Source organism: Vicugna pacos, chromosome 7 (genome assembly GCF_048564905.1).
Source record: "Vicugna pacos chromosome 7, VicPac4, whole genome shotgun sequence".
Classification (NCBI taxonomy): Eukaryota; Metazoa; Chordata; class Mammalia; order Artiodactyla; family Camelidae; genus Vicugna; species Vicugna pacos.
In genome coordinates, this window is record NC_132993.1 from 74,520,004 (window position 1) to 74,545,086 (window position 25,083).

At 32.8% G+C, this 25,083-nt stretch overlaps 1 protein-coding gene across 2 annotated transcripts in view; it reads left to right on the top strand.

The window, feature by feature from the left end:
* The window catches only part of FAM185A (family with sequence similarity 185 member A), a 131,259-nt gene that overhangs the window by 2,685 nt on the left and 103,491 nt on the right, over positions 1-25,083 (top strand). For both annotated transcript variants that reach the window (XM_072965173.1, XM_072965174.1), the window contains exons 2-5: positions 589-698; positions 5,194-5,286; positions 9,600-9,738; positions 18,467-18,508. In XM_072965173.1, coding sequence (XP_072821274.1) covers positions 589-698; positions 5,194-5,286; positions 9,600-9,738; positions 18,467-18,508 — 384 coding nt within the window. The remainder of the gene's footprint in view (positions 1-588; positions 699-5,193; positions 5,287-9,599; positions 9,739-18,466; positions 18,509-25,083) is intronic.

Consider the following 25,083-nt stretch of genomic DNA (forward strand, 5'->3'; position numbering starts at 1 on the left):
TTACAGGTAGTATTTGAAAACCTCAGTCATGATCATATATACTGACCCATGCTACTCTTGCAGTATGCCTTTTATTCTGGGGAGGTTTGGGAACAAATCTTTGAATCTTCATGCGTATAGGAGAGAATAAGTTGACTGACATCCAATTCGCTATAATGACTTGTTAACTTGCTGTATTCTTATTCAGATTTGTATGTGTGTGTATTTTTTCAATGGGGAAGAGCGTCTGTGAGCTTTCCCAGGGAGGGATGCCTATAAAAATTAGAATCTCTGGGGGTGGAGGTATTAAAAAAATTAAAATTTCTGGCCTCTATTACTTCTGTCCTATGTTACTTTCTTTAGATGATGCAGGCCAACAGAAATAACTGCTTTATTTTTAAAAACTGGTAGAAAAGGACTTTACAGTTTGCCCTGTTGCTGTGGTGGAGATTCCTCACCTTCAGAGAGAGGCTGGTGACAACCGTGTTCTCTCCAGGGTTCAGTAAGATTACGGACATAACTGAGAAGCTGGATCTCTAGGGGGTACTAAAATGCTTTGGAGCTCATTAACCGTAGTGCTAACTTGTTTTTTCTGTTTTTCGTTTCTAGATTTGAATATCAAGTCATCAGGGTCTGGCTGTGTGAAAGTCCAAAATATTGAGTGTGATAATTGCAAAATTGAAACTGAGCAGGGGACTAGCATCTTACAGTCCGTTAAGGTATAAACATTTTTCTAATTTTGTTTCAATATTTTTTAAAAACCTTAAACTCTGAGCTATAGGATCAAACTAAAGCTGTTATTCTGAGTATCATTTATTGAGGATATTGAGTATCATTTACTCATCACTCAGAAATTCCTTGCAGAAATTTTGCCTTAAAATCAGTTCTGTTCTGAAAGTACAGAGGTTGAGGCAACTTTGGTTTTTTTCTCATATTCCTTTTAGATTTCATTTCAAAGTGTACAGTGAAACTAATAATACGTTCTTTGTATTCTGAGATGTTATTAAGTTAAAGAAATTCTAGTTTTAATGATTTTCTTCCATTTATTAAAGAGTAAGGAAAAGTCTTTAAGCATTATAAATGTGCTTAAAATATTAATGTAATCAAATTTTAATGTACTAGGTAGCTCATTATTTTTATTTTAAAAATTTTTTTATTGAGATATAGTCATTTTACAATGTTGTGTCAAATCCTAGTGTAGAGCACAATTTTTCAGTTGTACATGAACATATATATATTCATTGTCACATTTTTTTTCCCTGTGAGCTTAGGTAGCTCATTACTTAAGGATTAAGTAGGTATTTGTGCTGAACAACAAATGATTCATCTTGCTTTATAATAACACTTAATTTTTTGTACTGAAGTACAGTCAGTTGCAGTGTGTCATTTTCTAGTGTACAGCACAAAGTTCCAGTCATGCATATACATACATATATTTGTTTTCATATTCTTTTTCATTAAATGTGTAATAACACTTTTATATTTAATTTTCTTAAAATTAGGTTGGTCTCAGCTATAAATGATTTCAAATACATCTCTGATAAGTTCTAGCTTGTTGTTACTGCTGGTACTTCTTACACTTGCATATACAACACTCAGTGTACCTTGGAGAACTTTGCTGGCACATAACTTTGTTGAACAGAGATCAGTCGTCTTTGCTTCATAATTGCAAAACATTTTCATTTTTAGATTCATAAACACTAACTAAAATGATTAATTTGATGCATTTAAAATTTTTTACATTTGTTTTGTTCCAGCCACCTTTATTTGCACACCTGTCTTTGACATCTGTTCACCTGTGAACCATTTCAACAAATTTAGTTGCACAAATATCTAAAAATATTAAAGAATACTATCACACATCCTTTTAGAAAAATGAAATGGTTCCGATTCTTGTAAAAGATTGCATGACATAGTTTTCATGTTGAATAACTTACTGGCTGAGAATACCATGGTTCCTTTTTGTCTTTAGAAATATATTGTTCACTCATCAATGCTTGAGTTTCAGAAAATTCCTTTAGAATATTGTCCTCTGAGGACTTAGAATCTTAGATTTTAAATTTTGCAATCAAAATTAGAAGGTACTGTACTGCTGTCTGTCTCTTTGCAGTCAGTCATCTTTTGATTCACCTGATGGTTCTGAAAGATCTGTTTTCGTCAGTTTTCTATTTTTTGCCATTATGTGCATAAAATGAAAAATGTTTTCTCATCTTGGGCACTATTGATGTTTTGGGCTGGATAATTCTTTGCTGTCTGGAGCTGACCTATGCCCTGTGGGATGTTCAGCAGCATTCCTGGCTTCTACCAACTAAATGCCAGGAGCACACTCCTCACTTAAAACAATGAAAAATATGTCCACACATTGTCCGTCCTCTGGGGGAGAAATCACCTTTAGTTGAGAACCAGCATTCTAAGCAAGTTCATCGTTCTTCTGTTGTCTTATTCTTTTAGACTTTTTTTTTTTTTAGTGTAGTTAGGAATAATTGACAATGATAAAAAACTGCTAGGATAGTGTAATAGCAAAGTGTTATGAGAATGAAAAATGAGAACACTAAGATCCTATAATGTATTTTAGATTTACAAAAGAGTCCAGTGAGCCTTTATGGTAATTTTAAAATAGAATGGATTTTATTCTTTTAAAATAGGGAAAATTTTAGTTTATTCTTTGGAAGTCCTCTAAGAAAGAATAAAAGTCATGAAATATCAGTCCTACAAATAGAATAGCTCAAAAGAGAAATAAGGGAATTAAAATTGGGTCCAGTGGATCCTAATGGCACTCCAAGAGTCAAGATCTTGAGATCTTAGGATTCAACTGACTTAAATTCAAAAATGGGAACACTTGATAAAATATCCGGTGTAAATTTTAAATATAGTACAGTATCATTATCTCAAATTAGTGACTGTCTATTAAGGTAAGTTTCTCTTCCACTCATTTTAAGGACTTGAAATATATTTGATCTAAGTAATGAAATGTTTATAGCAATAATAATCACTCCTGTTTACCAAGACTTTATTATGTGAAGCACCAAGAAATTGAGGACTCATTTAAGTTTACCTAGCTAATAAATTGAGCTGAGATTTGAACTTGGATTTTTCTGATTTCCAAGCTTATGCTCTTTCCACTGTTCTTTATTGTCCAGGAAGAATGCATGGCAACACTACATTTATCCAGCACTACTAGGGAATAAGTAAATAAATAAATAAACTTTTTAGGCAGTAGATCCTTAACTCATTAAATGCTACAAATTTGCTTTTTTAAAAAAATACAATAATAATAGTTTATATTATACTAAATAGCTTCTGTTTTATTTAAACATTTTAACTAATTTGTTTTACATATGTTTTTAAATTTTATAATCTACTTCACTTTTTTTTGGAATTAGATGAGCTTTAAATTTATGGTAATGGCTCTTAACATTTTTGAACTTTAGACCTCTTTAAAAATATGATGATTGTTTCCTTAGGAAAAAAAATGCCCGTGTATATGAAATTTTGCTTACAATTTCATAAGTTTCACAGACTGTCTGAAAAGTCATGCAAGCTTGGTTAAGAACTTTTGATTCAAAATAACAGTTGTTTTGGAGATATTTTTTCTAAAGTTCATCAATTACTTGTCTGCTTGATAAAGACTGTATTAAATACTGTTTGACTTTAGACTCATGTCTCTGTGGGCATGAAGTAGTCTACTGTACTGTAATATAGATAAACTTTTTAAGAATGATTCATTTTTCCCTTTTAACTAATTCTTAAAAAATTAATTCCTGGGTTATTTTACCTAAGATTTTACATTATTTTCCCCTGAAATAAAGCAACCGGAAGGTACATGGTTGTTTTGGATTTTTTTTCCTACTTTTTAGACACTTCTCTGCTGTTGCTGGTGATAATGTTGGTGAGTTTGCTTTTGTTGTTTTTCTTCCTCTGCTATTTACCTGTTCTTTTTTTCTTTATAGTTGTGATAGAACTGAAGACATATACAAATAGTTAAGGTGAAGTAAGCTGCTCTAAAAAATAGACCAAACATCTAATGGCTCACACACAACTGTAGTTTATTTCTCGCTTATGTCCAAGTGTGTAGGTGACTCATTTCTATTCAGTTATTAGGGGTTCCTTCCATCTTCTGATTCTGCCATCTTTTAGAGCTTTATTTTAATCTGCACTCATCTGGTCAGAGACCAGAGAAGGCACGTCAATTCTTGTAAAAGCTCTGGCCTAGAAATTTCACATAATATTTCCACTAACATTCTGTTGACAAGAACTTAGCAGCATCTAAGAGGTAAGGGAAGCTGGAAAATATTGTCTCTTTATGAGTCCAGTTATATACCCTTACTACTTTAGGGGGAAAATGGATTTTTGTGAACCTATTATAGTTTCTGCCACAGTTGCCAAATGTGAAATCAAGTCTCACACACACACACACCATTTATTTATTTTTTGGCCTGGCAGAGGAGGCCAACTGAATGCTGTTTTGTTTGTGGTTAGAGACATTTTCACTTAATTCTAGTTTCTGGTCTGTGTTGTGCTAGAAAGTTTTAACAGTCAGTGAGTTGTTATCCTAAGTGTGAAAATATACTTCTTCAGATGACTCCAGCCATAAAAGTGTAGGTTTTGAAATCATACAGAGCTTGATTCTGTTAATTAGATTTTGTTGTTTTCTAAAGTTTCAGCTGATAAAGTTATTTAACCTTTCTGCTTCTTGAATTTCTGCCTCTGTCACATGGGAGAGTGTAATACCCATCTCTCTTTGAGTTGTGTGGATTAAATCATAGTTCATGTAAAGCAGTGAGCATTGTTATTTGGTGCAAAGAAAATGCTAAGTAAGTGATAAATATTGTTATTAATAGTGATAAACATTACTAACGATGAACACTAACAGTGGTAACTGTTGTCATCCTCATCATCATTCATGTTTAGTTAGGCAGTCACAGTGATCTTTGATTCCCAGCCCCTTTCTCTGTGAAGCTACTGTAACACCCAAGTATCCCTTCTTTTTCCCTTTGAGTCCAGTAGCTTATTTAATCCCTTTAATATCAGTTGACATTCTTTTTTATTGATGTTATTATCTCAAACAGTGTTTTTCTATTTCATTCCTAGTTCCTCTTTTTCTGCTTTATTATTATTTTAAAAGAAATGTATAAAATGTTAAAAAAATTTATTAGTATAAGTCAAATTTATTCTCTCTTTTTCTACATGTGTATTTTTGTATTTGTCTTTCAGAGTCCACAATTACACATTCAAACAAAAGGAGGCAAAGTGATCTGTCTGGGAACAATTTATGGAAATATAAATATTCATGCATCAGATAAAAGTGTAAGATTTAAATTTTCTTTTTTAGTAATTGCAATTTTGCATCAAGTTGTCTCACACAGTGGGTAGTCTACAAAATCTGCAGCATAACATTCCCTTTTTAATGCATTTTAGTTCATTAGTAAATTCATATTTGAAATTGATACAATTAAATATTATACAATTTAATTTTAATTTGTGATTTAATACTTTTGACATTTATGTAGTTCCCTATTTGGAATCAGTAATCTGTCTTTAAATACTTAATAGTTACTTGTAGTTATGAAGAGATCTTTATTTTTATGATCATGAGCTAAGATCAGTTACTAAGTAATACTACCATAAGTGGGATTAAATTTTTCTTAGTATTAGGTTTATCTGAGTATTTTTTCCAAGACTTGTTTATTTTGCCTTTAGGCATTTGAAGGATGAGTTTCAAAACTCAGCTTTCTTCAGTATTTTCCACAAGATGGCACCATTAGATAGCATTATTGTTCTCCAGAAACTTATTAGCTGTAGGGATTTGGGTTGTTATAAGACAGTTTGTATTTTTCAGTCAACGTTTGTTGCTTTCTGTGATTTAGCATAATACTAAGAATAAACGTATAATTTGAAGTATAGTCACATTTTTTTCAGTAATGTTTTTAAATCTTTTAGAAACATCTAACACCTTTTATTTTACACTTTTACAATTTGCAAAGATCTTCTGTTGTAAATTTGTTCAATTCCATACTTAGCTTTATTCTCAGATAATTGGTGTGGAGGAGTTGTGAGTATATCTTGTAGGTAAATGATTGTTGGCATAATTAAACATAGTAGGTTATGACATTAATTGTTTCTAGTGTTGTCACTCTTATTTTCCATCACCCTTCTCTGTTTAAACCCAAATATTCAAATGTATCCTTTAAATTAAAACAGGAAAGTGTTGAAACATACTGCCTGGCTTTATGTGGCAGTTCTTTTGAGATGGCATTTAGTTTCACTTCTCTGACTGTTGTGGTCTTGGAGGAGCAAGGGAAATTCAGACAACCGCAGTTGCAGAATATTACATGTTGGCATTCAAATATAACTATCAAAGAAGAATTTAAATCATCTCAATTATTTGCTATTTTTAATATTTTGGCCACTGTTTTTACTTACTATTTATTTATTCATTCCAACTTTCATGGTTTATTGATTAATTGTTTATTCTTCCTTTCTATTACACTATTTTGTTTCCTGCCTGATTGAGTTTTGTGTTATACTAAAGAATCAGTCTTGATAATTCTTTCGATTTTTATTATATATACTGTTAAGTTTTAAGGCATATTTCTAACTTTGTGAGTTTTTATATAAAATAAATGCTATTGGATTGTGTTAACTTTTAACATACAACTTTAATGTGTTTTGGATATTTGAGAGACAGCATAGTGAGTTGGTTAATAGCACAAAATTGAGAACCAGAGTATCTGGGTTCGAATCCTGGCTTAGCCACTTACTAAGCTCTTTAACTTTAGGCAAGTTATTTAACCTCTGTGTGTCTTGGTCTTTTGGAATATGGAATAATAATGATGATGTTAACTCGGGATTATTATGAGGGTTAAATTAGTTAATATATAATACAGATAAAGTACTTAAAACAATGTCTGGCATAGCTAACTCTAATATACTGTTGACTATCATGATGTTGATAAAGGTACATGAAACACAGGAAGGATCATTTGACCAGTCCTAGACCTACCAGTTAACTTTACTAAGACTGTTTTCATTATTCATAAAATAGGGATGGTATTTGTTTTTTCCTACTCAGCAAGATTGTGAGAATCAAATGAGCATTATAAACACTTAACAGTATTCTTTTTATCTCATTTTGTATGAAATGGCTTTTTAAAAATTGTATCATTAATTTCAGTATCCTAGTTTTGGTACAGAGAAGACAGAATACATTTTATCTGATCGTTGGATGAGTTGATGACAATTATCAGTTGACCTCTCTTAGTTTGGGCTACAAAGCCACAGGTTTTCCTTAAAACTTCATTTTCATTTTGTATAATGTTGATTTACAATAACTAAACCTCATGAAAAAAATTCTTGTGTAGAAAAGAAAATTAATTTATAGCATTATCTCTGTCAGGAAGCTATTTTTAGATCACTTTTTCTTTCTTTAAATAGCTACTTCTCTTAGTAAGCAGGCTTTATAGTTTAATCCTTTATAGTTTATTTATGACACTTTGTTCCATTAACATTAATAACTATAAGTCAGAGTCTTGATATTTCACTGTAATATGGTGTTCTAAGTTTAATTATTCTAGTTGGTATCTGATATAGTGCATTATATGTAGGCCTCAGTGAATTTTGTGTTTCTTTAAAATTAATTTTAGGGATTGATTGGTTAAAATAACTATATTGTGGTAGGGAGGTGTTGTACTTTCTCTTGCTTACATTTGCTTTGGTGGGGCAAGAGAGAATATTTTTTAGCTTTCTACCGAGTAAAACATTTAGTGTTTAATGAACAAAGTAGATTCTTGGCATTTCTCTAGTACTCGTAAGGAGTGTCTTAATTACTTTATTTGTGGGTCTAAAGTTCCCCCTTGCCATTTAATTAAGTTTCAAATATGATTTTAATATTTATCTAAAACTGACTATTTATAGTCTAGACTATTCCTACTTGTCCGCCTGCTTTATGGACATACTTGGAGAATTTGAAGCCATCCGTAAAGTAATTTTTCATGAAGGAATTTTATGGAGAGGAAAAATTTTTTCGGAAATTCTATACCTTTACTGTAACACTGAGGAATCTAAAACATTTATATTCTCACAAATCTGAATATATATAAAATACCTGTCTTTCTTTGACAGATTTATTGACACTAGATTTAAAGTAAAAATTCCTATGAATCCATAATTAAAAGAAACTGTCGTACAAACTGTAGTAAGCAATTGAGTGTATTTTATATACTTAGTAAAAGTCCATTAAAAAAGAAAATCACGTTTCAAATCCAGATGGCAAAGTAATTCTAATATGCTTCCCATAACAACCTCAGGGTACTTTTATGTCTATTTTTGTAGTTTCTCTGTCTCCTAATATTTTACTATTCTTGAATCTCAATTCTTCTTAAGTAATATTTTGAACTCTTAACAACTTCTGAGGGAATAATTAGGATTGAATAACACTGATATCAGTGCTTTGAAAAACAATGATACTCTTTCTTTAAATGCCTCAGTGTAATGCTTGAATTTGATTCTGAGCAAAACTGTGGCAAGTCTTCCTGGTGATTCAGTTTTTATGTCAACAGTTTTATATTAACACTCACTTTATGCTTATAAAACAATTGTTTAAAATACTGTAAAGATGATTTGAAATCCTTAACTAGATATCTTCATATTACATTGTGCTCAATATTTGAGACATAAATACATACTAAGTTTTGTTAGAGAAGCTTTGGGTTAAATACAGAATGCTTCCATTCTGTTCATTGAAAAGCTACTGACTTATTAGATGTAAAGTAGAAAAAATTCTAGAAATAATAGTGTACTCACTACATTAACAGATGAAAGAAGAAAAATCATTGTGATAGTCTAATGAAATCAGATAAAAGATGTGCCAAAATTTAAAACCCATTTATGATTTAAACAGCAAAAAAACCAAATTTGAAACATAAGGAAATTATCTTAATCTAACAAAAAGGAATCTAAAAGATATGTATAGCAAACATCATTCGTAGTGATGCAACGTTAAGCTTTTCCTCTGAGAACAGGAATAAGATAAGAATATGCTTGCTGGTCATCTCATTGCTTCTATTCACTGTTGAATTAGGGGCCTGAACCAGATAGAAAGGCAGGAATGAGCAGAAAAACAGTATTAATATAAAGATTGGGAGGGAAGAAATGAAACTATCACTTGTAAACAGTATAATTATGTTTGTAGTAAAATGTTTTTGGTTCAAGTAAATTATTGGAACCAGTTAAGTGAGCTTATTGAGGTTGTTGGATTTAATGTCAAATTCCAAAGCCAATTCACAGAAAATGAAGTTTAAAAAGATATCTTTTTTAATAGCACTTAGAAAATACCAAAGAGGAATAAATTTAACAAAAGCTGAAAAACTCTACATAGAAAATATAAAACATTATTAAGAGAAATTAAAGAAATGCTAAATAAATGAAGGAATGTAATAGGTCTGTTCCACAGAGAATATACTGTTGCTCACAATCTTATAATTAGAGCTGGGGAATTGAAGTCATTAAAGTGATTATGTACTGTCCAGATTAGCTGCCCACTAATTCTGAAGGCGTCATTTTGGCTTTTTATCAGTCTTTATTTTACAATGAACTGATGTGAGTCTTTCTCTTCTTACTAGACTGTAACCATAGATAAACTTCAAGGAAGTTCTGTTAATATATCTACTGAAGATGGTTTGCTGAAAGCCAAGTATCTTTACACAGAGTCGTCATTTCTATCTTCTGCTGCTGGGGATATTACATTAGGAAGTATTCATGGTAAGATGATAAAGTCCTAATATGTCTCAGATATGCCACAAAACATAAATTTTAAGAGATCACTCTGTTTCTTTGTAGTTGAAGAAGGATCTGCAATTAGGAAGCTACCCTTCTAAATAATTGCAGACTAACCGTCTTTTTAAAAACCCATAAAATAAAGTGACTCATAAGCAATTTAATTTTATTTTGGCAAGAAATTGAATATTATGTCATTATACATGAAGCTAATAGTAATTCTGATTTTTAAAAATGCATTTCCTTATAGAAATAAACAGCAAGAAAATATGTGCAGGAATATTCAGAGGAAAGCATAGTGAAATAAAAGCAATGTTGAAAATAAAATAAAAATGTATTCTGAGTGATTGCTTTTATGATAGGAAAGCTAAGGATTGAATAAACTAATGAAACACTTGTGTTGGATCTGATTATAACAATTCAGAGATACTAGCTTTGGCTAAAATGCTCTATGTGTATTAGTTGTAGCACAAGGTCCTCCCAGTGCCCTGCCATTTTCACTTTTCTTTTTTTTTTTTTAATATATATAAACTTTTTTTATTGAGTTATAGTTATTTTACAGTGTGTCAAATTCTAGTGTAGAGCACAGTTTTTCAGTTCCATTTTCACTTTTCATTGACTGAATATCATCTTTCAAAACATGTCACTGCAGATAAGTGATATTACTTAGTTAACTTTCATATTATTGAAAGAAAGAAAAGAGCATAATGGTGAGCATAATATAGCAAAGGGCATGCTGGTATTCATTGTCACTCAGCATGCTTCCTAAATTTTCACATAACAGATGATTTAAGTCCAGGTATGTTTTCTGAAATATACACAGACAGAATTAAGAATCATTTATTCTGGTAAGTAAGATATGCTCTGCTCAGTGCCTTTTGGACCATTTTCTAGTATTATAAACAAACTTTTGTCATATATAGTCCACTCATGTAACTTCTATTGGAAAGCTGAATATTGTCATCTATACACTTTGGTTGAAACCTCCAGATTTTAGTAGTCAGCATGAATTATTAGATGGTATCAGAAAGCCTGGCTAGTGCTAGCTATGCTGTACAGCATGTTGGCAAGTAGTCTTACAGTTAAAAAAAAAATGAGTACTTATATGCTTGAAATAATTCTTGAGACTTAGTTAAATCTCATTAGCCATTCTTACGGGTTTAAGGTATTTGAGTCCAAAATAGCTTGAGTGTAATGGAGCTGCATCCAGATAAAGCAAATAGTTTTGTTACTTACTCATGTATTTCCCTTTTTAATTCAGCTGTACCATGAATAGTTCTGGTAATTTGTAACTCCGTATTTGAACAATGACTTTTATGTATGCATTGCACTTCTAATTGTTAATGGTAATTAAAAGTATTATACTTAATATATTGAGTAACTTTTAGTGGAAAAGCAATTCCTTATCAAGTCAAATGTTGTTAACACCCACAATAAGAACAAGCTCTGTTCTCTGCAGTGCTTTATACCATGTTAACACTAAATTCATTAATGTTTAATTTTTTTCTTTCTTTTAAGTTAGTTGAGAATTGAACTTGGTACAATTTATCATTAGGAGCTTACATAATAGTAAACGGGTGCACTTTTTTTGAAGCAGTCCTCAAAATACTCTAGGTGTCTTGATTGCTTACAGTGGCTGAAACGGAGACCAATTGCAAGGGACAGAAGCGTTCATTCCTTAGCCTTTGTAAAGCCTTTATATTTACTGACCTTTAATGTGAAGTGAAATACCTTTCCTTGGGTGGTTTAAATCTGGGTCAGACCTAGATCTTCTTTTGGACCGTTGTCTCTGGTTGGGTTTTTGAAAGCTGACTCTGAGATGAAAATTAGAATGCAGCAAATTTACCAAGGAGGCCTCTAGGGAGCAATACCATACAAAGGAAGGAAGCCCAATTTTCACAGAAGGTAGACTGATACCGTCTCAGCATCCCCAAAGGGGAGCTCTGCAGCTGAGATGGTCCTCAGAATTGTCTTAGACTGGGGTGAGGGGAGATGGACCTTTATATCCCCAATCATTAGATGCAGGCTGCCCTGGAAGGAGTATGATCTTGGGTCAGATTGGCTCTCTTCAGCTGAGGCATTTCCCTAAAAAGCTAACAAGTAAGGACTATCTGCCAGCAGTATTCCCAGTAACGAGGAAAATAAGTTCTGAATGGTGACTCATAGCATCCACTACAGTTATGTTTATTGATTCATTCAACACATGAATTGACCTTCTACTGTGGGCCAGATTTGCAGTCACCCAAGGTATGCAGTTGGGCAGGAGATGATACCTATGTTTAAAGAACTTACAGTCTTGTGGAAGGATGGGATGTCATCTTTCTTATTTGTAATACTGGTAGAGCAGTGAGAAGTAGGAGAAGGGAAAATTTCATCTAGTCAGCACTGTGGAAAAGCTTCCATGGTGTTCAGCCCTGCTTTCTCCATCTAGTCCTTGGGCCTCGCTCTGCTTTGGTTTTCAGTGGTAGTAAGTATATAAAAGAGAGAGTTATGAAAGAAGCCCTTCTCTTTCCTTAGTCATACTCAGTGCCTACCTGCTTTTTGAATCACCCTTCAGATAGGCCCAAGTTTCTTGCCTCCCCCTCCCATGCCACCTCTATTTCCATCCTTGTCCTGAGGGGTTATATGCACATCTTGAGTTTGGAGGTGAGATTGGTACAGAAGAGCAGGCAGTGTTCTAGCCCTACATCCTATTAGGTTAGAAGATTAGAGTCATAACTGCTGAAAGGAAGTCCCTGTGTTCTAGCTACTGGGATTTTAGTAGGAGGAGATACCTCCCAAGGATCGCACCCCAAGCTGGAACTCTGAATATAAATTGCACTGAATTCTTTGTTTTAAATGGTGATAGTCATAAAACACAAATTAGATACATATTTTGGCTATATTTAAATAAACTGGCTTTAGAATTTTAAAACTTATTTTTATGGGAAAATGTATTGCTACTTCTAAACATCTGACTTAATAGAAAACAAACTCAGAAGAATATATACATTCTAAGGCCTGCCTGTTCAGGATTTATTTTGTTTGGCTTCTTTCTCTCAAGGCTTAAACTGATTTTTTTTCTTCAAGAAGATTTTTAAAAACCCAGTATACAGATGTTGTAAAAAGCCATTTATAGCAGAAATATGATGACAATAACTGTCTTTTTGATAAATTTACCAGGTGTATGAGTGTGGAGCCCTTGGGTCAGTAGGTGGTGGGTGGTTGTTTAGAAGCATAAGGAAAGCAAACATGTATTGAGTGTCTGAGTGAGCCAGCCCCATTACTAAATGGACAATTGGCTGTTTACAGATGAAGAAAATAAAACTTAGAAATGCCTAATTTTTGCTCTCAATTACAAGTTAATTAGTGGAAGAGCAAGAATTCGATCTAGATTTCCTGACTTTCCAGGAGATGTTTTTAAACAGTGTTCAAACAATGTGTACACATAGCTGTGGTGAATTTCTTGATTGCAACCCAAATTCTATCATTGCTTTGAGGGCTTCCTGGCTCATTCTAGAGTGTTAGTTTCATAGAGCCATTCAGAGACTCAGTTCATTTTATAAAAGTGATGCTATCTTCAGTGTTTGGTTTCTAAGGCTTCCATGAAAGGGAGAGAGAGCATGAAATTTATTTTTTGTCTGTATTTTCTCTTTGTTCATATACCCTGATGGAAATCAATACCCAATGTAGTGCTAAATACTTAAGAGGATGCCCAGTAATGAGCAAAGGGAAAATAAAAGGAGAAATAATGTCTTTCCTAGTCTTGCAAATTACTACTATGTGCAGAGAAGGAACAAAAAAACTATCTTAAATGTTTTTCCAAGTGAAAATTTAAGTATAGCTAACTATATTTTCAGGGTAAGAAAATGAGTAATCTAGTTCACTAATACTATTTACTATTTATAGTGTTGGTTGAATCACATCTGTTAAGTACTTATGCCTTCTAATATGAAAGAAACTAATTTCTCAACAGATATTCCCCAATGTTCTGGCATTGGGAATCTAGTGGGAGAATGGGTATTTGGATAGTTTGTGTTTAGATATAAAATTCTGTGACAGTTTATTATCCTAATTATCTTCTAAATTATCAAAAGTTAGACTCTTTATAAAGTACATTTTATTATATTCTATTTGAATATTTATGATTTTTAAAGAATTATATATATGTATTTGTAAGATATACATGTATTTATATATATTCTACTAAATATATTTTTAAAGTATAAATGTGTATAGTCTCCTGACTCTTTTAGAAGGAAAGAAAAGCTTCCTTGAAATGGTTTGCTGGAACATGGATGTTACTGGAGAATGTCATTCTAAGTGAAGTAAGCCAGAAAGTGAAAGAAAAATACCATATGAGATAGCTCATATGCGGAATCTAAATTACAAAAAAAAAAATAAGTACAAAACAGAAACAGACTCATAGACATAGAATACAAACTTGTGGTTGCCAAGGGGGTGGGGGGTGGGAAGGGACAGACTGGTATTTCAAAATGTAGAACAGATAAACAAGATTGTACTGTGTAGCACAGGGAAATATATACAGGATCTTGTGGTGGCTCACAGTGAAAGAGAATGAGACAATGAATGTATGTATGTTCATGTATAACTGAAAAATGGTGCTCTACACTGGAATTTTGTAACTGGGAAGGACATACATTACTTGAAGAGGGTGCAGAGGACAGACTGGTCATCCACAACAGTAGGGTATCTGGGGCGAGACATACATGAAAAGTTAAAAATTGGTATTTATTGATCATTATAAGTTAACATTATAACTAAACAGGATGAATTAGGTGCCACAGCCACTCGGGAAGGAGACTAAAATGACCTGACCTGAACAGGGGGAATAGTCATACTGGAGTTATCACCAGAGTTGAGATTTGAAATGTGGATAAAATGTGAATATGCTGAGTGGGAAGGATTTTGTGGCAAAAATAATTATATAATCAAAGGTAAAAAGGCAGAACTAAACATGCTATGTTTAAATCATGCTCATCAGTTAGCCTGGAGCATTTAAGCAAGTTTGTGAGGACAGGGATTAAGTCTTTCTTATTTAGCATTATATACTATTATATATTTTCTTATTTAGCATTAGCAAAATAAATACTATTATTTTTTGAACAAATGTTCAAAATTAGTTTGGAAAAGGTTTCTGAAGTCTCATCCCATTACTTATCTCCTCTACATCAGATTAGCTACATCAAAATCAGATCCAGATGTAGATGAGACTCTTTAGGTATAGTTGCTTAAGTGTAACGCCTCAAGTATAGCTCTTCTGAATCGGAAGACCTGTGAACTAAAGAGACAGGTTCCCTAATTTTCCCACCCCACCCCTGTATACCACCTACTCACTCAGCATACAATGATGGGACAGGCATAAGATAATTGCTATAGACTTTGCTGTTCAAACAGGAGAAAATAAGGGGCACAAAGAAATCTCTGGTCAATTATGCTTTTGAAATTTGGGTGGGCAAATGTTGGAGATTTCTTTTTTTTTTTTAACTTTTTTTTTACCTTTTTTTTTAACTGAGTTATAGTCAGTTTACAATGTTGTGTCAAATTCCAGTGTAGAGCACAATTTTTCAGTTATACATGAACATACGTATATTCATTGTTGCATTCTTTTTCGCTGTGAGCTACCACAAGATCTTGTATATATTTCCCTGTGCTATACAGTATAATCTTGTTTATCTATTCTACATATGCCTGTCAGTATCTACAAATTTCGAACCCCAAGTCTGTCCTTTGTCCCTTCCCACCCCCCCCATCCCCTTGGCAACCGCAAGTTTGTATTCTATGTCTATGAGTCTGTTTCTGTTTTGTATTTATGGTTTTTTTTTTTTTTAGATTCCACATATGAGCGGTCTCATATGGTATTTTGTTTTTCCTCTTTCTGGCTCACTTCACTTAGAATGACATTCTCCAGGGACATCCATGTTGCTGCAAATGGCATTATATTGTCATTTTTATGGCTGAATAGTATTCCATCATATAAATATACCACATCTTCTTTATCCAGTCATCTGTCTATGGACATTCTTAATTACACCTCAAGACCTTGCAATAATTCTTTAGGGTTCCAGGCTTAGCCCTCTGAGTTCTTAGTTCCTCCGAGTCTTCTTTCCTTTTTCATGAAATGTAGCATGTGTTTGCAGCTGAGGAGTTTTCTCAGTCTGCTTCCTGCCAGCAGAATTTGGGGGGGGGGGGTCCAATGGTCTCTTCAGTTTGTACTGCCACTCTCCATTTCAGTTGAAGTTAGCAAAATGTTTGCTGATATAATTCTCTCAAAAATTTTGCCAGCCTCTCAAATAACGTTGGGGTTTATTCTATTAGATAAAAGACACATCCAAGAACCTCTTCTTGGTTCTGCAGAGATAAGAAGATAAAATTCTCTCAAGCTTTCTAGAGGACCTTTTGTTTCAGAATATCTGAGACATCCTTAATCTTTTTAATGGGCTTTTTATATAACTGATTAATACTATGAGGTGCCAACTGTGATCGTAACAAAAGGTTTTACAGTCACCCCATCAAGTTTCATTTTCAGGCCATGTTCTGGCAGTGCCCTGAATTCAAATATCATTTAGAAACCGTTCTTAACTTTAGCATCTTTTACCATCTTGAGAGGCTGAGAATTTTCAACATCATTCATGTCCTGGTTTCTTTTTTTAAATTTAGCATTCCTTTCTTTAGTTTATCTCCCTTCTTCTGCATTTATTGAAGCATCAAGAAAAAAAATAGGCAGCACTTAACAACACTTTGACTATGCTTGACAGTCCTCTTAGCTAGATCATTCAGTTCATTTAGGCACATTTCCTACTTTCCACAGTACTGAAGGTGATAGTGTTGCAAAGTTTCTCGTACAATTTAATAAGGATCTACCTTCCTGCAGTTGCCAAAAACATTTTCCTCACGTGCTTTTTAGCCCTCATGGAAAGTATACTCAAAGTCCAGCCTTCTACAAACACACTGTTCAGGCAACTTAGGCTTTCTCTACCATGCTCCTCAGAATTCTTCCAACCTCTGCCTACTGCCAAGTTCCAAAGCTGTTCCCATATTTTAAATTATTTATTGTGGCATCACCCCATTTCTAGCTTTCAACGTCTTTTCTAGTTACCTCTTCCTGTGTTACATATTTAGTGGCTGAAAACAAACATTTATTGTCTTACCCAGATTCCTGACTCACCCAAAGTGTATGACTTAACTAGGTCCTCTGCCTCAAAGTCTCTCTCAAGGTTGTAATCAAGGTGTCAGCTGGGGCTGTGGGCTTCTTTGAAGGTTCAGCCAAGACAGAGTCTGATTCCTAGCTCACTGATGTGGTTGTTGGCAGGGATCAGTTCAGATTCTATTGGCTGGAGGCTTCTTTTATAGGGCAATTGACTAGAGGGCTTCCATTAGAGCAAAAGAGGGCTAGCAAGACAGAAACCAGAATTTTTTTTGTAACCTAATCTTGGAAGTAACATCCCATCACTTTTGCCCTATTCTGTTTGTTAAAAGTAAATCAGTGAGTCCAGCCTACGCATGAGTGGAGGAGATTATACAAAGGCATGAATACAGGGAAGTAAGGATCGTTGGCAGCCATCTTAGAAACTATGGTCTTTGGCCACTGTTAACGTGTGAATCTGCATTCACTGGGTTTGAAAATTGGAAGAATATCTATAACACACCAATGAAATAAGGATCTTCACAACATTGTAACTTACTGAAACTTGAAAATAATTTTATGAGCTTAACTTCTCCACACAAACCAAGTTTTAGTCCTACACAAATGTACCCTTTGTTCATATATTCACATAAAATATGATGGACTATAAAACTTTTAGAGAAATTTTTACAATCAAAGCACGTTTGACTTTGGATAGATGAATCAAGTGCTTTTTTTCCTTTTTCCCAGGTACCAACACATGTTAGTATTAACAAGATGCATGAAATGATATAAATGATTTCACTTACCCTAGATTAGTTCTGAGATACAATTTATTCCTTTACTTTTTACTGTAATATTGGAATTACGATGGAAGAGGTAATATTGCTTATAGCTTTAATGCAGTAAATATGGGTAGTATGACTCTAGGAGTAATTATACACACAAACACATGTGAAGAAAAATCCGATTATTTTTGGTGTTGGAGTATGGGGCTGGGAAGAATGGTTGCAATAGCTTACACTTATCCTAGAAAATATATTTTCATTGAAAGATGGAAACATTTGACGATTTTTATCTTTATTAAATATTCATTATTCCTGCCCCAAACCTTTTTAACTCTTGGCACAGAAACCACTTTAACAGATAAGAATGTCTTACTAGCCTGAAAAATAACAGTAATTACTTTTTTCTGTAGATTATTTTAGTCTTATTTGGTTCAAAACTAGGCTTTATGTGGTCTGATAAATTCAATGATATTTAGGTTGAAAATGCATAGTAAGTGCATTTAAGTAATTTTTCCAATTTTGGATTTTAGAAATATCATTATTTTTCTTCCATGTTTCCTGGAAAGTATGGTGGTTTGGAATGGAGGAAGAGAGCTTATATAGATGTCTAAAGCTATTTATTTTAGAGTTTGCAACTAAATCTCTGACTAGGTTTGTGATACTGAGAAAAATTGCCAACAACAATAACATGTTATTAAATAATGTTGTAGGTATCTAACCATATTTTAGGATACCATTAACATAGTTCCTTTCTAGATTATCCCTAATATATAAAGCTGTCTTTTTCTCTCCTTTGCAGGTAATATAACACTACAAAGCAAGATGGGTAACATCACGGTAGGTATGTGCTAAGCTGTTAGTGTTAAATTTTGCATGCTTTTTAAAATAGCTGAATTTTTGATATTTTAGTAGAGTAAATGAAGTCTACAGTTTAGCTGATGAACCTAATAGGATTCTGTTATACCAGTCAAAAATAGGCAGACTCAATACATGAATATGTGAAATTATTTCTGAAAGTTCATTGGTTCATCATCCTATAAGTATTATATAATTATAGGTTTTGTATCAATCAGAATACAGTTAGAATTCTGATTTCACTACTTTCTATACATGGGCAAATTACCTAAGTTCTCTATGCCTCAGTTTCTATGTCTGACAAAAATAGAAATAACAGTAAGTAATAAAAAAATGTTAAAAAAAAAAGAAAGAACAGTAAGTATCATATAGGGTTCTTATAAGGATTAGATGAGATGTATGAAGTACTGTGGCACAGTGTCTGACATATGGTTAAATACTCAATAAATAACTCATTGTCGTTCTAATTGTCAGCCAGAACTAACAGTGGCTAATGGTACTTTAGACCTAATCACCACATATGGTGCTGTGCCTGTGGGAGCAAAGGTTCAGATTTGCAGGTAGTTTAGATGGATCTTTGCTCTATCCCAGGTAGCACCTGCTTGCCTATTAGAGAAGGTACACTCTGAGCTCTAAGAGTGATGGTTGTTTTTTAGGCCTTAGAGGGTGAGGGGTTGGGTATGGGAAACTGGGATCATGTTGAGGAGCTGTGGCATATTGCCAGCGTGAATGCTCTGAGCTTCCTGGTTTTGTCTTTTTTGACATTTGACATTTTCTTTTTCTTTGCACTGATTGAAATAGTGACTGTAGCCAACATTCCTTTTCCCTGTTTCTCTTTCTGGATTCTCTGGCTTAAAGTGCAGATCCTTTTTAAAGTTTTCTCAACATTGTAACTTTTATGTTCATCGAAGGGTAAATAGAAGATGAAGTCTTCTTAAGTGATAATTACAAACTGTTTTAACTGAGACATGACAGGATTTACTCGTGTTCCAATGAGAAATCAAGAGTCACTGCTGACTCTTCAGGTCGTTTCATCAGAGGATGCATCTAGGGATACTAAGGAAAGTTTCTAGAGTGAAAAAAAGGCACCCTAGTGAGAAGCTGAGCTAGCAGGGGAGAGAAAGTCTTAGACATGAGTGAAGTTTGTAGCAGTAAGGGAAGAGGGGAAAAGAAGAGCAGTATTCCAAACTGGGAGGCACAGGGAGTTTCAGTACCCACTAGCAGGCCCTTTTGGCGCATGTGAATTTGAAGAATACTTATAATATGATAATATTAGTGTTATTACTGGATGGAATAATTTATATCTTTGAAGATGGTTTCATATTCTGTATAAATGATTAACATTGTGAATTCTTTTTAATTCCCCTATAAACGTTCCCCTTTTTCCACTACTAATTATTAGAGAGATTTTAAGGCAAAGTATTTTACCTTTCTTAGATAAATTTCTGTCCACTCAGAGAAAATTACCTGTGCTCAGTGTTAAGAAATAACTTATAACTGGCCACAGTATGGAAGTATTTAATGGCCATTTATAATTTTCTTCAGTGAAACATGAATGGTATCTGTGGCTTTAGGTTGTTGTTAAAAATCCACAAATATGTGAAGGTAAATAAAGGTTGAATTTCTAATTTCATAAACTTCGTTGATAAATTTTGAGTCCTATTTTGGAAGAATTTCTCAAAGTAGGAAAAGGATGCATTTGTAAATTATCATATCTTGATCTGTGCTAGTGTGGGAAAAGCATGGACTTTTTGGAAGGCTGTGAATTTTGGTCCTACCACATATTAGCTGTGTGAGTTTGAACAAATTGCTGAATCTCTCTGAGTTTGCATTTTTATACATAAAATGGTTATCACCTGTATATCACCAAAGTTGTTGACAAATTAAATAACGTTAAGTATAGCCAACTGCATAGTAGTCATTCAGTAAATTTGCCTTCTCTTTCCTCTTCCATTTTATTACCTATAATTATATAATTATATTATTAAAATCAGTAAGCCACAATGTTTTAACCTTAAAAGTAAGAGAAGTGTTCATTTCTTAAATTCCTTCAATTATTTGAATATCTCTATTAAGATTTTGGAAGAAAGATATGAACTATGCTGCTGTTTATTGGTCTTAAAGTTGTGTTAGCATTTGAAGACAGTCCTGAGTATAGCAATAAGTAGTCAGCATGTATTTAATGAGTGCCTGCTCTATATCAGGAACCCTTTTCCTGGGGAACATACTCGTCAACAAGATATAGTCTTGATGTTCACCTTCAGGCCGAGAAGAAAGACAATAAGCATGTAAATAACAAAAGATAATTTCAGATAGTGCAGTGAATAAATAAGAGAGGGTAATGGGATCGAGAGAGAGAAAAAGAAAGTTACTTCATTTAGCAATCAGGGAGGGTCTGGAGAAGGTATATTTGAACTAACGCCAGAATAATGGGAAAGAGGCATTTAAAATTCTGGATGCACAGCTCCTCAGATAGAGGACAGCCAGTGCAAGTCCTTAAAATGGTGAGTTTATCATTTTCGAGGTATAGAAGAAAGACTTGTGGAGAAAGTAGTAGGAGGTGAGGGCTAGATCATATGGCCTTTTAGAGTTGGGACTTTATTCCAAAACAGGGTGTTAGCAGGGGAGATACATAATTTGTATTTAAAGAGAACAGCTTAGTTGTGTCAGAGGGATGCCAAGTGGAGGTGGGTGACTCTAGAAAACTTAATTTGTTTATCCATTCTCCTTTTGATGGATAACTGAGCTGTATTTAGTTTTTGGCAATTGTAAATAAAGCTGCCATGAACATTCTTTGACAACTTATTTTATGGATATATGTATGCAGTTGACCCTTGAACAACACAGGGTTGTTTCAACCCTCTTTGCAGTCAAAAATCCATGTATAACTTTACAGTCAGCACTCTGAACCTGTGGTTCCACTTGCACGGATTCAACCAACCTCAGATTTTGTGGTACTATAGTATGTATTTAGGGAAAGAAATCATGTATAAGTGGACCTATACAGTTCAATTCCGTGTTGTATATATGTGTATATATATATAGTTATTTATTTTATGTTTGTACATATGTATTTTGTATATGTATATGTGCGTATGTATATATTTTTTATTTGTATGTTTGTGTGCATATTTTTTTTCCTCTTGGGTAAATATTAGGAATAGAATTGCTGGCTTAAGCAGGTATATTTATGTTTAGTTTTATGATAAACTACCAGACTTTTCCCAAAGTTCCATTTTACATTTTCTTCTACAATGCATGAAAATTCTAGTTGCATGAAAATTCTATCCTTACCAACGTATATTATTGTCAGTCTTTTTGATCTTACCTATACTGGTATATGGATAGTAGTATATACCTCTGGTATTAATTTACATTTCCCTAATGACTGATGATGTTCATTACTTTTTCATGTGCATATTGGTCATTAGTATGTCTTCCTTTGTGAAGTTTTATTCAGATCTTTTGCCCATATGTTTTTCCACTGGGTTATTTCTTTTTATTATTGACTTGTAGGAGTTCTTTATATACCCTGGGAACAAGTCCTTTGTCAGATTTTTTTTTTTTGTATTTTCTCTAAGTCTATGGTTTGCCTGTTTATTTTCATAATGGGTTATTTTGATGAGAAAATTTCCATTTTGATGAAGTCTAATTTCCCATTTATTTTTATAATCATTGCTTTTTGTGTCCTTGGAAATCTTTGCCCTCAATCGTGAAGCTATTCTTCTGTTTCTTCTAGCAGCTTTAAAATTGTTGCAGTTACCTTTGATCTAGCTCTAACTTTTGTAATGGAGTCAAGATTAATTTTTCCCATATGGATGTCTAGCTTTTACATCGTCATTTGTTGAAAAAACTTCACTTCTCCAGTGGGTTATGTCCTCATCTTTGTGTAAAATTAAATAACTGTAAGTATGGATCTATTTCTGTTCTCTGTCTCTCGTGTTTCATTGATCTATTTGTTGATCCTTAGGCTAGTACCACACTGTCTTAATTATTGTAGCTTTATAATAGGAAGTCTCAAATTTAGGTAGTTTTCCAAATTCGTTCTTTTTTAAAATTGTTTTGGATAGCATAGATCCTTTTATTTTCTATAGAAAATTAAAAGTTAACTAGTCAATTTTTTACCAAAATTCCAGGTGCAGGTATATTTGGGATTGCACTGAATCAGTTTGGAGAGAAGAGAAACTCATAAAAAATGAGTCTTTCAATTCATAAACATAGTATAATTATTTATTTATATCTTTAATTTCTCTCATCTTGTTTTATAGTTTCCAGCATAGAGGTCTGACACATCTTTTGTTAAATTTATTTGTGCTTTTGACCCTATTATGAATGGAATTTTTAAAATTTTAATTTTCTGTGTGTCTACTGCTAGTGTATAAAAATACAACTGATTTTTATACAAGACCATGTATCTTGTGACCTTGCTAAATTTATTTATTTGTTATAATAGTGTTTTTTTAAGAATCTAGAATCCTTTTCTATGTAGGCAGTCATTCCATCTGCAAATTAATACAGTTTTACCTCTTTCTTCCCAATCTGTATTCCTGCTTTTTCTTTTGCTTTATTAGGCTGGCTAGGATCTTCAGTACAATGTTGAATAGTAGTGGTAAAAGTGGAATTCTTTGTTCTTGTGACCAATCTTAGGGAAAATGCATTCAATATTAGGGAAATATTAGGGAAAATGCATTCAATACTTTACCTTTTAATTATGATGTTAGCTATGCGGTCTTTTTTATAGATGCTCTTTATCAAACTGAGGAAATTCTCTTTTATTCCTAGTTTTCTGAAAGTTTTTTTTCTTTTTTTTTCTTTTTATTGTGAATGGGTGTTGAGTTTTCTTCAGTTCATTTTCTGTATTTATTGACATCAGTGCATATTTTATTCTTTTTTTTTACTCTATTAATCGAATCAACTACATTGATTTTTGCATGTTAGCCAACCTTGTATTCCTGGGATAAACTCTACCTAGTCATAATGTATTATCCTTTTTATACACTGTTGGATTTGGATTGTGAATATTTTGTCAAGGATTTTTGCATCCAGTTTATGATCTATTTTGATCTGTAATTTTTATTTTATAAAATCACTGTGGGTTTTGTTATTAGGATTATACTCTTCTTATAAAATGAGGTTGGATGGATTCCCTCCTTTTTGTTTTCTAAATTTATGTAAGATTGTATAATTTCTTCCTTAAATATTAGATAAAATTCACCAATGAAACCTTCCAAGTGGGGATGTTTTTGATAATGAATTAAATTTTGTTAATAGACATTCTATTATTCTATTTCTGTTTTATCTGGTGTTATATTTTGTTAAGTGATATTTTCAATGTGTTTGTCTATTTCATTATATTTCATTAAATTGTCAGATTTGTTCACATAACGAACGCTGTTCATAGTATTTCCTTATACTCCTTTTTATGCCTCAAGGATCTATAGTGATGCCCCGTTTCATTCCTGATATTGATACTTGTATTCTCTTTTTCTTGATTAATGAGGCTAGACTTTACCAGTTTTGTTGCTCTTTTCAAAGAACCAACTTTTCACTTAATTAATTTCTCCATTATTTGTTTTCTAATTTATTGACTTTTGCTCTTTATTATGTTCTTCCACTTACTTACTTTGACTTTCCTTTGCTTTTTTGCTAGCTTCATCATGTTAAAAGTTAGGTCATTGATTTTAGAATTCATTAATATTAGTGTTTAAATGGTAAGTTTTGTTAAGCACTGTGTCCCCCAAATTTTGAAATGTTGCATTTCACTATTATTCATTTTAAAAGATTTTTAAAATTTTTAAAAAAAATTTTACTGATATAAAGCATTCATATAGAAAAGTGTTTTCATAAGAGTACAGCTTGATGATGCTATATAAAGTAAACACTCCCTTGTAACTGCCTCTTTGACTAAGAAACATACATTTTCAGGACCCCAGAAGGCCCCCTTGTGTCCCTCCCAAGCACTAACTCCCTCTGCCTCAGGGTAACTACTATTCTGACTTCCAATAACATAGATTATTTTTGCTTTTTTTTTTTATTAAAGCTTTATATATATAAAACCATACAGTATGTTAACTTATGTGTGTGAATTTTTTTAATATTTTAAATTTTGCTTATGATTTCTTTGGTCCATATAAGTCTGTTGTTTAATTTTCGTACATTTGAGATTTTTCTAGATCTCTTGTTTTTATTGGTTTCTAATTAAATTCCATTCTGATCAGAGAACACTCCCTATGTGATTTCAGTTGTTTTACATTTATTGCTATGTATTTTATCATCTGGCATATGGATCTATCTAGTGAGTATATCACATACATTTAAAATGAGTGTATAATACAGTGATTTCTTTTTTGGTCTAGTTGTTTTATCAGTTGCTGAGAGAAAAGTGTTACATGTTTCAACTAATTCTGTCAGCTTTACAGACAGCTTTACAGACAGACGAAAGCTTTGGCTTTTGAATCTGTTATTTAGATATATACATATTCATTATTGTATGTCTTCCTGATGAATCAACCCTTTTGTCACTATAAGATGTCTTTATCTCAAGTAATACTCTTTGTCTTG